At 46.7% G+C, this 13,927-nt stretch overlaps 1 protein-coding gene across 5 annotated transcripts in view; it reads left to right on the top strand.

The window, feature by feature from the left end:
- Positions 1 to 13,927, top strand: part of PHKA2 (phosphorylase kinase regulatory subunit alpha 2) — a 79,909-nt gene that overhangs the window by 51,174 nt on the left and 14,808 nt on the right. For all 5 annotated transcript variants that reach the window (XM_032330141.1, XM_032330142.1, XM_032330140.1 and 2 more), the window contains 9 exons: positions 540 to 649; positions 1,798 to 1,942; positions 2,198 to 2,276; positions 6,296 to 6,459; positions 7,227 to 7,406; positions 10,882 to 10,970; positions 11,956 to 12,089; positions 12,502 to 12,658; positions 13,445 to 13,524. In XM_032330141.1, coding sequence (XP_032186032.1) covers positions 540 to 649; positions 1,798 to 1,942; positions 2,198 to 2,276; positions 6,296 to 6,459; positions 7,227 to 7,406; positions 10,882 to 10,970; positions 11,956 to 12,089; positions 12,502 to 12,658; positions 13,445 to 13,524 — 1,138 coding nt within the window. The remainder of the gene's footprint in view (positions 1 to 539; positions 650 to 1,797; positions 1,943 to 2,197; positions 2,277 to 6,295; positions 6,460 to 7,226; positions 7,407 to 10,881; positions 10,971 to 11,955; positions 12,090 to 12,501; positions 12,659 to 13,444; positions 13,525 to 13,927) is intronic.

Below are 13,927 nucleotides of genomic sequence, written 5' to 3'. Positions count from 1 at the left end.
CCTCTTGGAGGTCAAGAGGAGCTGCACCATAGCACGTTCTCACACTCGCTCGCTAGGTGTTACCCCAGGGGGGCTGTGCCCTTCGCCGGATCTGTTGTAAAAATAAGGCGCCCTCTTTGAAAATTCACAATTGGAGCAGCCTTTTGTGTCTTGGTAACATTTCTGATTTTTTATCTGTGGTCTCAGAAAATGCTCCTTGACCCATTAAAATGGGAGGGGCATTCTCTTTTTCTAAAACCTAACGTAGTAGGCTCAATATGAAATTAGAAGTGAGCATTAATAAAGTTCTATCAGTGGTTTTATTCCATAAAGATGTTGAACTGGCTATACATGCATGAAGAGAAGGCGGTGGAATTTTAATTTTTAAAATTTTTGTTTCTAATTCCTCCTTGTCCCATTTTAAAGAAGGGTCAACGGTATTAGAAAAACCAAACCCTAGAGTGGGTTAATGAAAATAAGCCCGGTCTTAGCCAAAGTTGCTTGGATTACATATTACCATATTGGTTCTATCTCTAATTTCTCTTTTATTTTTCAAATAGGACGGAATAAGAATATGAAATTGAGTGGGCGACCGTATCGGCACATTGGCGTTCTTGGAACATCTAAGCTATATGTGATTAGGAACCAGATCTTCACTTTCACACCCCAGGTGAGCAGAGCAGGCCGGAAGCAAAGCCACACACGTCCTCTGATTAAGTTCCCTTTCAGTGAGCTGCTGTGAATGCGGCAGAAGGAGGGTGTGTGTGTGTTCAAACAGCAGTGGATAGGGTGATTCCCAGTACCCGGTACAATTCTTTACTCACAGTAGATGCTCAGTAGGCTCAGTAGGCATGGCTTGAAGCAGACTTCATGTGCCATCACTTCCAGTCGCGAGGAGTAGAGAAGTTCACACTGCTTTCCAAATTTGCTAGGGACCTGGCCCTTGACTTGCCGCCCTCAAGCCCTGGGTAGCCGTAGTCCCTCACCCTTGCTTAGTCTGTCTGAACACGGTGGCACACAGCCTGTCTGATTTTCAGGTCCCGACCCGCTTGATGGCATCACAAATATACCAATTATGGGATTTTTTTTCAGAGTTTTTGTTTACAAAGGGAAGTACCAAAGGGAACCCAAGCCAAATGTTTTCCATCCGTTTGGCCAGCTAGAAAGATCAGCTCTGGGCTCACTTTGTCACCATGGACACAGGCCCCCACCACCTAGGCACACTGTCACCCATGGGGTCTCGGGTCGGTAGCCCATGTTGCTCGCTTTAATCTTGTGTTACTTCCCATTGTAACAAATTTCAGAGTAGAGCGGAGTGTGGCCTAGTCCAGAGGCTAGGAGAACGATTTGATTTTCATCGACACCGGGCGGTAGTGCCTTTAGTTCACATTAACCAGGCCATCAGTTGGGTAGATGCAGTCTCCACTGTCTCACCTGCTCCCAGCGCCCTCCCTTCCCTCACTTGGAGATCCTCTGAGCCCAGCAACCTTAGAATGAGGAGGATTTAAGGAGTTATTGATTTCCTTTCAGGGACAGCGGTGTTGGGCCAGGTGCTTAAATCCTCATCGGAGGAGCTGTAACTAGATCTGGCCATACACCTTTCCCTTCCATGCGAATGTAGCTGCGGCTCCTGGGCAGGCGACAGATTGATTTTTTGCCCGATGGCAAGGAGAGCCCCTTGATGGGGAAGGATGACAGCCAGGATTGAGCCTCTTCTCTGGGGGCAAGATGCAAGGGTTAGCATGGCCGTGAATGACAGCTGGGGTTGTGTCGAGGGAAGGGAGGACAGCCTTTCACTGGGCCTGATCTGACTTGCAGTTCACCGACCAGCATCACTTCTACCTGGCCCTGGACAATGAGATGATTGTGGAGATGCTGAGGATCGAGCTGGCCTACCTCTGCACCTGCTGGCGAATGACAGGCAGACCCACGCTCACCTTCCCCATCACCCACACCATGCTCAGTAAGTCTCTGAACTTGATCTGCCTGATTCATGTCCCACTGTTGATTTGGGCCCCTTCCAAAATGTTTAAAACGAGTCAAAGCCAAGTACTGAAGGGGGTTCTTAGCAGATTGGTTTCCGAGCTCAGGAATCTTCCATAAGTATTTTAATTAGATTGTACTGAGGAAGACATTTCTACGCATGCCCCCCAAACCAAAAAGTATTCCCAGATTAAGTAAACTCACTTGTCTTTTTTTATTTTCCTTTTTCCCTTAGCAAATGATGGCTCAGACATTCATTCTGCAGTTCTTTCTACAATTAGAAAACTAGAGGATGGATATTTTGGGGGAGCCAGGTAATTTGTGATTTTTTTTTTTTATAAAGTATCGTGACCTTTCTTAAAAGTCCTTTGTTGCTCTTCTCCCACTTTTCATATCAGTTGCTGAACGTGGAAGTGTGGAGCTTTAGACTAAAAAAGAAGTTAAATCTTACGCATTCACCCATGTGGAGCTGGAATTGTATCAAAAGCAGCTTTTGGGGGGTGTTTGTGCAGCTTTTATGGCTGCCAGGAGGCCTGGGGCATAGAGAGGTGAATGTACGAGTCTGTCTGCAGGGGCATTCTGGGATCGCTTGTATGGGATGATGCCGGGTCTGTTTCTGGTTAGAAGGCCTGGCACAAAACACCCAGTGCCTAGGTCTGGTAGGTGCTCCGGAGACACTCCTTGAATTGACTTGAGCATGCTGTCCCCTGAAGAATAAATCACAGAACTTTATAAATTTCTTTGGTGGCCCTCAGAGCAGGGTGCCGGAATGGGCCTGCCTAGACTATTGCCTCTCATCCTCAGTGGAGCGATACGTACCCTGGTTTGCAGGCCCGTGGTACCAGATGCTCCCCGGTAATATGGGTAAGCACCTCGAGTGACGGGGGGCTCACCTCCTGGAAAAATTGATTCCGTTCTTGGACGCTCTGACTGTCACAAGGCAGAGATTTTCTCGATAGCATCTGTGCCCCGATCTCTCCAAATCCCCTAGAATATGTGAGAAAGGTTCTAAGAGAACCTCACTGTAAAGCTGGCCACACGTGAGGTATGACCCTTCCTGGGCCCTGTAGTCTTCCACTGGGTCCCTGCTAGAATGCCAGTTGCTGAGTATTTGGGCATTGAAGTCAGCCCTTCTCAAGTCTTCCCACCCTAGGGACCCTGCTGCCACTGTAATGTTTTTTAAAGCGGCGGTAAGATGCTTGTAACGTAAAATTTACCCTCTTGGCCGTTTTAAAATATACAGTCCAGTAATGTTAAGTACACTCACACGGTTGTGCAACCAGTCTTCAGGACTCCTTTCATCTTGCAACACTGAAGCTCTCTCCCCATTATACAACAGCTCCCCCGTTCCTGCCCCAGCCTCTGGCAGCTGCCCTTGTGTTTTCCGCCTCTAGGTGTCTCAACTGAGTGGACCCATGCAGTATGGATTTTTGTCCCTGGCCTTTTTGTCCCTTCAGAGTTGAGTTCCTGTACTTCTAAGTGCTGGGATTGGCACTTCTGCTCCCAGAGCTTACTGGGGAGTTTTGCAGCAGACGTGAATAGCCCTCAATCTGAGCTTCTCCTGGAAGCGTCCGCAAGACTGTCCCCAGCATCCGCATCCGCCATCTACATTTCTAGGACTAGCACCGTCACTGCACTTGGCCTGCACTTTGTATGTTTCACGTCCAGTTTGGATAAGGTGCCACCTGGTGTGTGGCATCATGGCCCAGAGAAAATACCATATGCCCGTAATTAACTGCTTTTCAGAATGAACTCTTGAACTGAAATCTAATCATTGTCCAAAAGAATACGGTCTGTAGTTAATGGCTCACTTGCGGTGTGCCCCATGTTGGTTTGTACCGTCTGATTGAGTCTTCACTTTGTCTTGTGGGCTGTATTCCTTTTTTTTTTTTTTCAAGATTTATTCATTTATTTATTTGACAGACAGAGACCACAAGTAGGCAGAGAGAGAGGAGGAAACAGGCTCCCTGCCAAGCAGAGAGCCCGATGCGGGGCTTGATCCCAGGACCCTGGGATCATGACCTGAGCTGAAGGCAGAGGCTTTAACCCACTGAGCCACCCAGGCGCCCCTATGCCTGTGTTTTTAATCTTAGCAATCTTACTGGGAAAATACAGTCTCTCTGTCATAATATTTTGCATTTATTTATAATTTTGTTCACGTTTGACAGTTAAACATTTTTTTGTGCAAACTTTGTCAGTGTCTTGTTCCATTTTTCCATTTGTTCTTACTGGTTGTAAGAGCTGTTTGATATTATGAAAATTAGTCCTCTGTTTCCATACTATTACCACAAATGTTTTTTTCCAGTGTATCAACTTGTCTTTTGACTTCATTTCATGCCGTACAGGTTTTTGATTTTTACGTTGTTAGACTGATATTTATCCTCATTGATTCTAGGTTTTGTGCCATGTTTGCAAAGGCCTTTCCTTAGAAATTATTCTTAAAAGATATAGAATGGAGAAAAGGATAATATTTTATTGTTTTTAAAATTTTTTTCTTTTTAGGATTTTATTTATTTGACAGACAGAGATCACAAGTAGGCAGAGAGGCGGCGGGGAGGGGGAAGCAGGCTCCCCACTGAGCAGAGAGCCCGATGTGGGGCTCGATCCCAGGACCCTGGGATCATGACCTGAGCCGAAGGCAGAGGCTTTAACCTGCTGAGCCACCCAGGCACCCCTGTGTTCCTGTTGTACAGACAAGGGGCTGTAGGCTCAGAGAGCAAGGGCCACACAGTGAAGAGGTACAGGAGCTCTGTATGAACACGGAAACCAGGCTCTCATCTCCATGACGAGCTGGACGAGGGCTTAACAAAAATCAGGAGGGCCTCCTGTTCCCAGAGTATGGCAGATGACCCAGAGAGTGGTGGACAGGAGCAGGAATGCCTAGGCTCCGTGGGCTGCCTTTCCTATGAAGTTCTTGATAATTAAAACTGAATCTCATTATGACTTCTCCTTAGGTTTGAGGGTCTTTAAAAAGCTGAATTCACCCCCGTTGCCAGACCTTCCCTCCGCACCCACCTGGGGTAGCTTGCTCTCAGAAGCCTTTGTGCATTGCCCCCGTCTCAAGTTTGACCTGCCCTTTCAACTTCCTTCAGAGAGAAACTTTCCATTGTCTCTTTTTGCACACTCCACCGCCCCTCACCTCCTCCTGTCCCCAGTCTCAAGGCAACAGAATCATTAGAATCTAGAAGGAAAAGATTTTACTCATTAACCAAAAGGCTTTTCTTTCCTTCCCTCGGGCCATGTTTCTTGCTGTAGTCCGTTTGCCCACTGAAGCTTAGGCACCTCCGAATTCATCTGCATCGCAGGCTTCACTGTGCTCCTTAAACTGTTTTCCTCAGCCTTTTCAACTAAGCCCTCATCTGATGCTGATAGCTCCGAGGATCCTATTGTCTTCTGCCTCTGGAGCTACCTTTTTTTTTTTTTTTTTTTAAGATTTTATTTATTTGAAAAAGAGAGAGAGATTGTGGGGGAGGAGCAGAGAAGGGCAAGCAGACTCTGCACTGAGCTCTGAGCCTGCCTCGGGGCTCGATCCCAGGACCCTGAGATCACAACCTGAGCTGAAATCAAAAGTCAGAGGCTTAACCTACGGAGGCACCCAGGCGCCCCCAGAGCTAACATTTTAAGAAGCGCATAGTGGCGGCTTTCTGTAGGCTGGCCCTCCCTCGTGTTTCCTGAACCTAGGACCCCACGTTGCCAAACCCAGCTGCGGTTTTCAGTGGAACTTTTCCCAGCCTGAAAATGTAGTAAGACCACTCTGTGAACCTGCTGCAGTCTAGGGATGGCCCCATCGCATTCCTTCTAGAAAGAACTTTGTCTCTGAGACTGCCTCTCCTCTCAGAGACCTCTCATATACCTGTTCCTGGGTGACCATATTGCATGGTAGGTAGGTTTTGTTCTGGTCCAGTTTTAGGGCAGAACCACCACCACCACCCCCCCCCCACACCCCCCCCCCACACCCCCCCCCCCCCCCCCCCCCCCCCCCCCCCCCCCGGCCAAGGCTTGATTTGGTTCTAGTTAAAAGTGGTTTAGTCCATTTGTTTTGTAAAACTTTGGTTGGTTCAGTAAAATGGATTTCTGTTTGTGTTGGGTTTGGGAGAAAGAAATCAGCATGATTCATTTTAGCTTTTAATATGCTCCGTGCTCCCACTTTATACTTGGTATTGAATTTTTGTTTTAATTTCTTGGCCGACTACTTATGTGGGGCGCTCTGCAAAGTGACGTATTAATCAATTCTGGCAGAAGCACCATCTGGTTGTTGAAAAGTCTCTCTCTGATTCACAGTGGAAGTTTGTCCACGTGCATCTGTATCTCTAACCTAGTGTCTCCTTGGCAGAGTAAAATTAGGGAGCCTTTCGGAATTTCTTACTACGTCTTTCTACACATATCTGACCTTCCTGGATCCAGACTGTGATGAGAAGTTGTTTGATGATGACAGCGAAGGGAGCTTCAGTCCCGATTCGGATTTGGGAGGGTACTTGGAAGACACCTATAATCAAGGTATGGCTTAGAATGCATTTGCAGGTGGTTCACTGAATTTATTTAAACCTTGGCATTGTGATAAAATTGCGCGTACAGAAAATGATTGGTAATTAACATAACAAAAAGAGGCTTTGGGAACTCGCATCTATTAAAATGAATAAAATGCCAGTTTATAAATCTACACTGCAGAAGTGTTTTTTTAAACCTAGAGGGACAAAGGGTTTCAGGAATGAGGATTCTTCACAAAATATACTCTGAAGACGAAACACATTGCTTGAATTTTCAAAGGAATGGTAGAGTCATCCAGGTTTGGTTGGATAATGGGGATGAAATCCTGTGTGTATAATATTTCTCAAACTGAGCAAGGTTTTTGGGTTGAAGTGACCGGTTTTTACTTTCGCGCAGTACATGGAATGGGGGCTGGGCATTCCATAGTGCTTAGCTCCCTGGTGACCGATTAAAACAAAAGATCAGATGTTTGCTGCTGGCCCTCAGGGTTTCATACACTTTCAAGTTCATCTTGGTACGATGTGTATCTATCTTGACCTGTATTTTCTTTTCCTAGGGTGAAGGGCTTCCAAACAATAACTTTATAAGCATGTACGTTATCTTTGTAAATGTCTTTAGCCTCCAGCAGTGGGGGTGCAGGGATTTGTATCAGAATGTTGTCCCCCCATTGAAGCGCCTTAGTGCCGCCTATACGATCAGCGCTACACGCAGTCACGGTGACATGTTGACATATGTCTGCAGCTCGTTTTCACTAGCTCTTTCTCTTGCTTGTCCAGTTACAGAGAGCGAAGATGAACTGGACCAGTATATCAACCACCTCCTACAAAGCACATCCCTGAAGTGCTATCTGCCCCCTCTTTGTAAGAAGACAGAAGACAGCCATGTTTTCAGTGCCATCCACTCCACTCGGGATATACTTTCCGTGATGGCAAAAGCAAAGGGTTTGGAAATTCCATGTGCGTTAAGAACTCTTCTCTGCCTGTTAAAGTAACTTCTCAGAGTAATGCATGAGCATAATTTAAAAGTCAGGATTCTAGAAGACAACAAAATATAGACGTTTCCTACCTCATCCCTCCCCTCCCCACTGACCCAGTCCTTCTACAGAGAGACAACCGCTTTCAACTCTTCGTCGTTTCTCCTGGTGTTTACATATCTCTGTTTTTCTAAAACAGTCTGTGTATCTTGCCGTCTTTGGATGCATCGACCTTATTCCGTGTCTGGTGGCCTTCTCTAATTGCGGATGAGGATTCAGCTGTCCTCAGTCCCCGCTCCTCTACGTTCCTTCCCATAACCTAGTGATGTCGTTGGATTAAAGCGTCGTTAAATCCGTATTCGCTCTTTATATTAATACGTGCACGCAAGTATTATTCTCAGCTGAGCATTATAGTATCCTGTGATCATACTACTGTTTTTATTTTTGGGTTCTTCTGAAGTTAACACTAAAGTTAAAGTCAACTTTAAAAGTCAGTAATACTATTAACTTTATTGAAAGTTGCTCTATCTTCTCATTTTGGTTTGCCCCCTTTCGCTACTTCCCAGTGGCCCACGATACAAATTTCCACAGGGTTAGTCATTTCCATGAGTCTGTCAGCTATATACTTAGCGTCCACAAGTTTCCTTCTGTCTAGTTGATGGTCCTCTAGGCCTGTTGCACACCTGACATTCTGGGACTTCTCTTTAATCTTTGCAATAGTGGAACACATTCTAGAACTGTTTCAAAAGGTTAAAAAAAAAAAAAAAACTGGTACAGTAGCAGAAGGGCAGGCACAGTGCTGCCAAGCCCTCAACCTGCTTGTTTCTGAAGTTCACGGCCCCTTTTGCCTGTTTGCCTCCATGTCTGGGTTGTCAACTTTATCCTGGGATCTTCCCACACCAGCATCCTGGAGAGTTTCTGGAGACTTCTTGTCTCCTGGGTTGGCTCTCCTGTTTTCTGTGTCTCTGTTTTCCTGTTTCTTAGCTTACTCTTTTTCTGGTCAAAACATCCAGCACTTTCCTGAGAAATAGTACATGGTGAGAAGAATTGTCAAGACCTTTTGAGTCTGAAAACATCTACAAATATTCTATATATCCATTTGAGAGTTTGGGCAGAGAATTCTAGATTGAAAATGAATTTTTCATCAGGATTTTGAAAGCAGTGCTTTACCGTCCTTTTGCTACCAGTGTTGCTGTTGAGAAATCTAAACCCATTCTGATGTTTGTTCCTTCAATATAAACTGTTTCTCTCTTTGAAATTTTTTTGGATCTTCTCTGCTCCCAGGTTGTGAAATTTCAGTGATGTGCCTGGACCAGGGTCTATTTTCATCCACTGTGTGGAGGCTCAGTGCACCCATTCAATCTGGAAATTTGTTTTTCAGTCCTGTAAAGTTTTTCTGAAAAATTTTTTTTAAAAGATTATATTCATTTATTTGACAGAGAGAGAGAGATCACAAGTAGGCAGAGAGGCAGGCGGAGAGAAAGAGATGGGGAAGCAGGCTCCCCACTGAGCAGAGAGCCCGACGTAGGGCTCCATCCCAGGACCCTGAGATCATGACCTGAGCTGAAGGCAGAAGCTTTACCCACTGAGCCACCCAGGCGCCCCTGAAAAATTTCTTGACTCATGTCCTTCCCTACATTTAGTGTGTTCTCTCTCGCTGGTGCGCAGGGATTCCAATGTTGACCTCCTGGAGAAGGCTTTACCGTTTCTCTTCGGTCTTCCATTTCTCTGTCTTTTGCTCTGTTCTGAGGGCCGTTGCTTCAACTTTTCGTTCCATCCCCTCAGCTGAGTTTCTGTACTTCGGCTCTTATGTTTTCAATCTTTGTTCTCTGAGTTGCGTCCATTCTTGTTCCATGCACGCAATTCAGTTAACTAAGAATATTAACAGCAGGGGATTGAGGTTTGGTTTTTACATTTTTCTTCTCCCTGAATGGTTTCCAGGTCCCCCAAGTCAACTTTTCCTGTTTTGGTTTCGGTCTTCCACGTTAGTCTTTCCTGGAATGCGGAGTGTTCTGTGCTTATCCTGGCGCGCCTGTCAGTGTCTCAGGGCGGAGGAGCGGCACCTGGGGCTTTAACGGGTGTAGGCCGTGTAGACTTCCCAGAGACACTCTACCGTCTCTTCTGCCATCTCCTTTCTGACAGGTCAGGCTCTGGTCACTTAGAGCTGTACAGTCTCCTATCCCACCACAGTCCTTCAGACCTGCCACACGCCCCACCTTCGCTTTTACCGCTTCAAAGAGCCTTCTAGTCTTCTGTCCAGGGGAGCAAGGCAGTGGCTGAGCTGTGTGGGTTAGAGGAAGGTGTCTGGAGAGCTCACTGCTTCTTCCACAGCTTCTGTCCAGTCTTCCTTATTTCTGGATACCCCTTCCAGATCCCCCAGTTCCAGAGGTATATAGTGCAGCAAGCTCCTGAGACTTCTAAAGATTCTTGGATCTAAATCTGGCTGGCTGTTGGTTGTTCCCACTGCAGACTTGGGGTTTGGTTGCCATGTGTCTACTAAGTCCGTTATCTTTCATTCATCAGCTTTCCCCCGCTTCCAAAATGTCATTACTACTGTTTTCTCTCCCACTTTTCCCTATTCTTGAGGATTTGTCTTTAAAAAAAAATTAGGGGCTGCTGGGTGGCTCAGTTGGTTGAGTGTCTGCCTGGGGTCATGATCCTGGGGTCCTGGGATCGCGCTTGTGGCAGGCTCCTCCCTCCCGCTCATGCTCTCTCTCGCTACCTCTCTCTCTCTCAAATAAATTAGTAAAATCTTAAAAAGATGTTTAAAAATTTTTAAAAATGATTTTCTGCCGTGTTAGTGGGGTTTGAGAGAAAGTAAAATTAGAATGTGTATTTCCTTTACTAGTATAACCTGGAGGTCTATAAATGCCTTTTAAATATGCCCCATCTCTATCTTGAAAGCCCCCTATTTTCCCAAGATGTTAAGATCTAGCCTGGAAGACACAGATGGCTTGATGAATAAGTACTGATAATGACAGCATCCGAAGGTGGTGAAACACCAGAAGCTCCAACACGGGGCCCTGGCAAAGTGAAATGCACACCAGACTCCCGGGAGCTGGACACCTTCCTTACAAGAAGGCCAGTGACCTTGCTCACATGCTCTTCGTTCTCTGGTTCCTAGTCTCCTCATCTGAAAGACAAAGGTCGGCCTCAGTCATTTCCAAGGCTCCTTTCAGCCCTTAGATGCTATGTCATTTCCCCGGAGTTCCAGGAGAGAAAAGCAAAATTCAGCCCCTTAAATTAAGCGAGACCCATGTCCTGCTCAGTTCTTGTTCCCAGATTTAACACATGATGTGGCTACATGGTAAATTCTTGCTGAAATTAATTAAACTAAGTAAGTACTCATTCTTTCAATTGGTTTGTATTGGACAAGGAGTAGCCCCCATGCCTCTCAAAAGAAGTATCTTATCCTTCCTCCTCTTCAGAAGGGCTTCCTTTATGCTTTTGTTTTCTAGTTGTTCCCATGACTTTGCCAACTAAAGTTCTAAGTGCTCACCGGAAATCACTAAATCTTGTTGATTCTCCTCAGCCACTCCTAAAACAGGTGAAGTATTTAGAATCACTTTTTTTTTTTTTTTAAAGTGTAATGTTTTTCAATGCTGATATAGTCCTAAGAACTCTTTTACAAGGTTGAACTTGAAAGATCATATTTTTTGATATCTAGGACTTTGAGGATTGGAAGTTCTGGGTTTCAGTGGGAACCCCCTCACTTAGTTGTTGGCAGTCTGCTTTGGGTCTGTATTCACAATGCATTTGATGCAAACCTTTATATTTTGCATGGGGGAAAAGGCCTTTTTGCCCTGTCATTAGAGTCTGTCACACTGGAGGAAATAAGCTAGCTCACTACCTAGCCCTATCCTATCCGTGCCAGCGAGCCAAAGCCAGGCCCCAATTTGCAGAGCAGGGAACAAAACTAGAAAGAGATCCCCAAGGAGAAAAAATCTCAGGGTGTTCTCCACCAGTTCCCATAATTTCTTTTATCTAGAAGTCTCCCTTAATCTTATCCCACATGAATAGAAAGATTCAGTGTCTACTGGAGAATCTTTTAACCTAACCTCAGTTTTAGGTCATTTAAAGCTTACATGCTTTTTGTGTTTGTTTTGCTTTCAAAAGGATATTTTATTGTAGCACCGACTATATAAAGGCGGGCCTGGCAGAAGCAGGAGACCGGGGGCGGGCACTGTGCCATTTGTGTTCTCCCGGCGGCCTCCTCCCCTCCACTCTGGTGGGAGCCGCTAGCCTGCGTTCTAATACCAGGGGTTGGTTTTCACCTGTTTTTCAACTTTGCATAAATAAAACTTACACATATTTTAACCCATTCAGCCTGATCTCTTGCAAACATCGAGTAGCATAGTGATTCACTGATCAGAAACAGTAAAACCTATAAATGAGAAGCTACAGCAGAGTCCCCAAGAGCCTGGAGCCCAACAGTGACAGAGTTCCAAGACCCCGCTGGTGTTACTGCCCGGTCTTCCGTGAGTTCACATGCTTAGCTTCTCTCCCCTGCTCTTTGTCTTTTGTGTGGCCAGGCGCCTGAAGAGGACTTCCAGTGGCCCAGAGATGACCAGGGTGACGTGGACTGTGAGAAGCTTGTGGAGCAGCTGAAAGATTGTGCGAACCTCCAGGAACAAGCAGACATTCTGTACATTCTGTATGTAATAAAGTAAGTTTACGGTCTTCGCCAGCCCCAGCTCGCTCCGTTCTCCTTGACTCTTTGTTTTAGTTTTCTTGGCCTTCCAGCACACCAGGTCACGGTTCACCCAGATTATCCAGGATCACCACAGACAGACTTCGATCCCCTTCTCTGCCTACTAGCACTGGCCTCCTGGGATGAGAAGGCTGAGCGAGGCCAGGATCTCACTGCTTCCTGTTGTTAGGCTTCTGTTTCAAATAGAAGGGATGCTTTGGTAAGATGGAACCCTCTTGGTGAGACTCAGAGGCACCAGCAGGGCCCCCAGAGCTTGGCAGAATGTGTGGTGATTCATTTCCTTCCCTGCCAAGTGAGCTCTGCTGCAAGAGAATCCGGCCCGTAAGCATTGCAGGCCATACTTCCAGGGTTTTCCCTCTCTCGACAGGGGCCCCAGCTGGGACACAAATCTTTCCGGACAACACGGGGTCACGGTTCACAACCTCCTCAGCGAGCTCTACAGGAAAGCTGGCTTGAACCAGGAGTGGGGTTTGATCCGCTATATCTCTGGCCTGCTCAGGAAGAAAGTGGAGGTCCTGGCGGAGGTCAGAGCAAGCGCACTCGGGACTTCCGTGTGTTCTTTCCAGCCCTGTGCCCTCTTTCTGTTGTAAAGCTGGAAGTGAACACCTCCTATTTGTAGAGAAAAGCAGTTATCAAAAACACAGATGGAACAGGCCCTCCTCTCCTGGCCTCCCACTGCTCTTGGAGGGCAAACAAAGGAAATGAAATGCAAGTTGATTAGTTTGGTTCCTTTTTAGCTGCAGAAGAAGGTTTACCAAGAAATAAAATGAAAATGCTCTGTGGCCTGGCAACCCTTTCATGCAGCGTTCTTAATTCTGCCCATCTGCAGTGCAATCGTGATTAACGTTTTAACCCTGAGGTCCTGCAAAACCCAGAACTGCTTTCTAAGACATTAGAGTGCAGTGTTACCGTTAAGGCGACAGGTGTTTGTTGTACGTGAATAATGGGGACACTTGACAACTGAAGACTTTAACCCTTAACATTGGTATCTTTGGACTCACGGCAGCTCATCTCCCTTGTGGAATAGCTGCGTATGCAGTGTGTTTGCTCTGCTGGGTGGGCGCCGAGTACCCTAGAGGGCCCTGCAGGGCCAGGCCCAGGCCACAGAGCTCACAGGGCCCCAGCCCTGCCTGGGTTGCTCAGTCTGGGGTCTATACATGAATTTTCAAATAAACGGCAACGTGGGTTATAAAGTTTGTCAAGGTAAATTTATGGTCTTATGGGCGGTGACACTTGCCTGTTGGCTTTGCTGACTTCGCCCCTCTCCCCCACTGTCACCGTGGCCCTCACCCTTTTCCCTACGTGATTAGGCCTGCACGGACCTGCTGTCACACCAGAAGCAGCTCACGGTGGGCCTGCCGCCAGAGCCCCGGGAGAAGACTATTTCTGCGTAAGCCTTCAGCCTAGGGACCTGACGTTTGTGGGGCCTTGTGGGACTGTGTTGAGAGCATCTGTGCCATCTACCACTCAGGAAGAGGGTCTTTGTTTGTTTGTTTTAAAGATTTACTTAGTTGAGAAAGAGCGAGAGCACGAGCCCGGGGTGCGGGGAGCAGAAGGAGAGGGACAAGCAGACTCTGCGCTGAGCAGGGAGCCCTACGCGGGGCTCAGTCCCACCAGCCCGAGACCATGACCTGAGCCGAAATCGAGAGTTGGATACTAACCTGACTGAGCCACCCAGGCGCCCCAGGAAGAGGGTCTTTTTAAAACCCTGTCACTTGGGAGCCTCCCACGGGAAAATAAGGCTGTTCTGTGGAGGGCAGGGCAGACCCCTCCTGGGCATCTCTCATGGTGCT

The sequence above is a fragment of the Mustela erminea genome, chromosome X, assembly GCF_009829155.1.
Source record: "Mustela erminea isolate mMusErm1 chromosome X, mMusErm1.Pri, whole genome shotgun sequence".
Lineage (NCBI taxonomy): Eukaryota > Metazoa > Chordata > Mammalia > Carnivora > Mustelidae > Mustela > Mustela erminea.
Note: the sequence above shows the minus strand (reverse complement) of the source record. Positions and strands in the feature narration are given on the sequence as shown.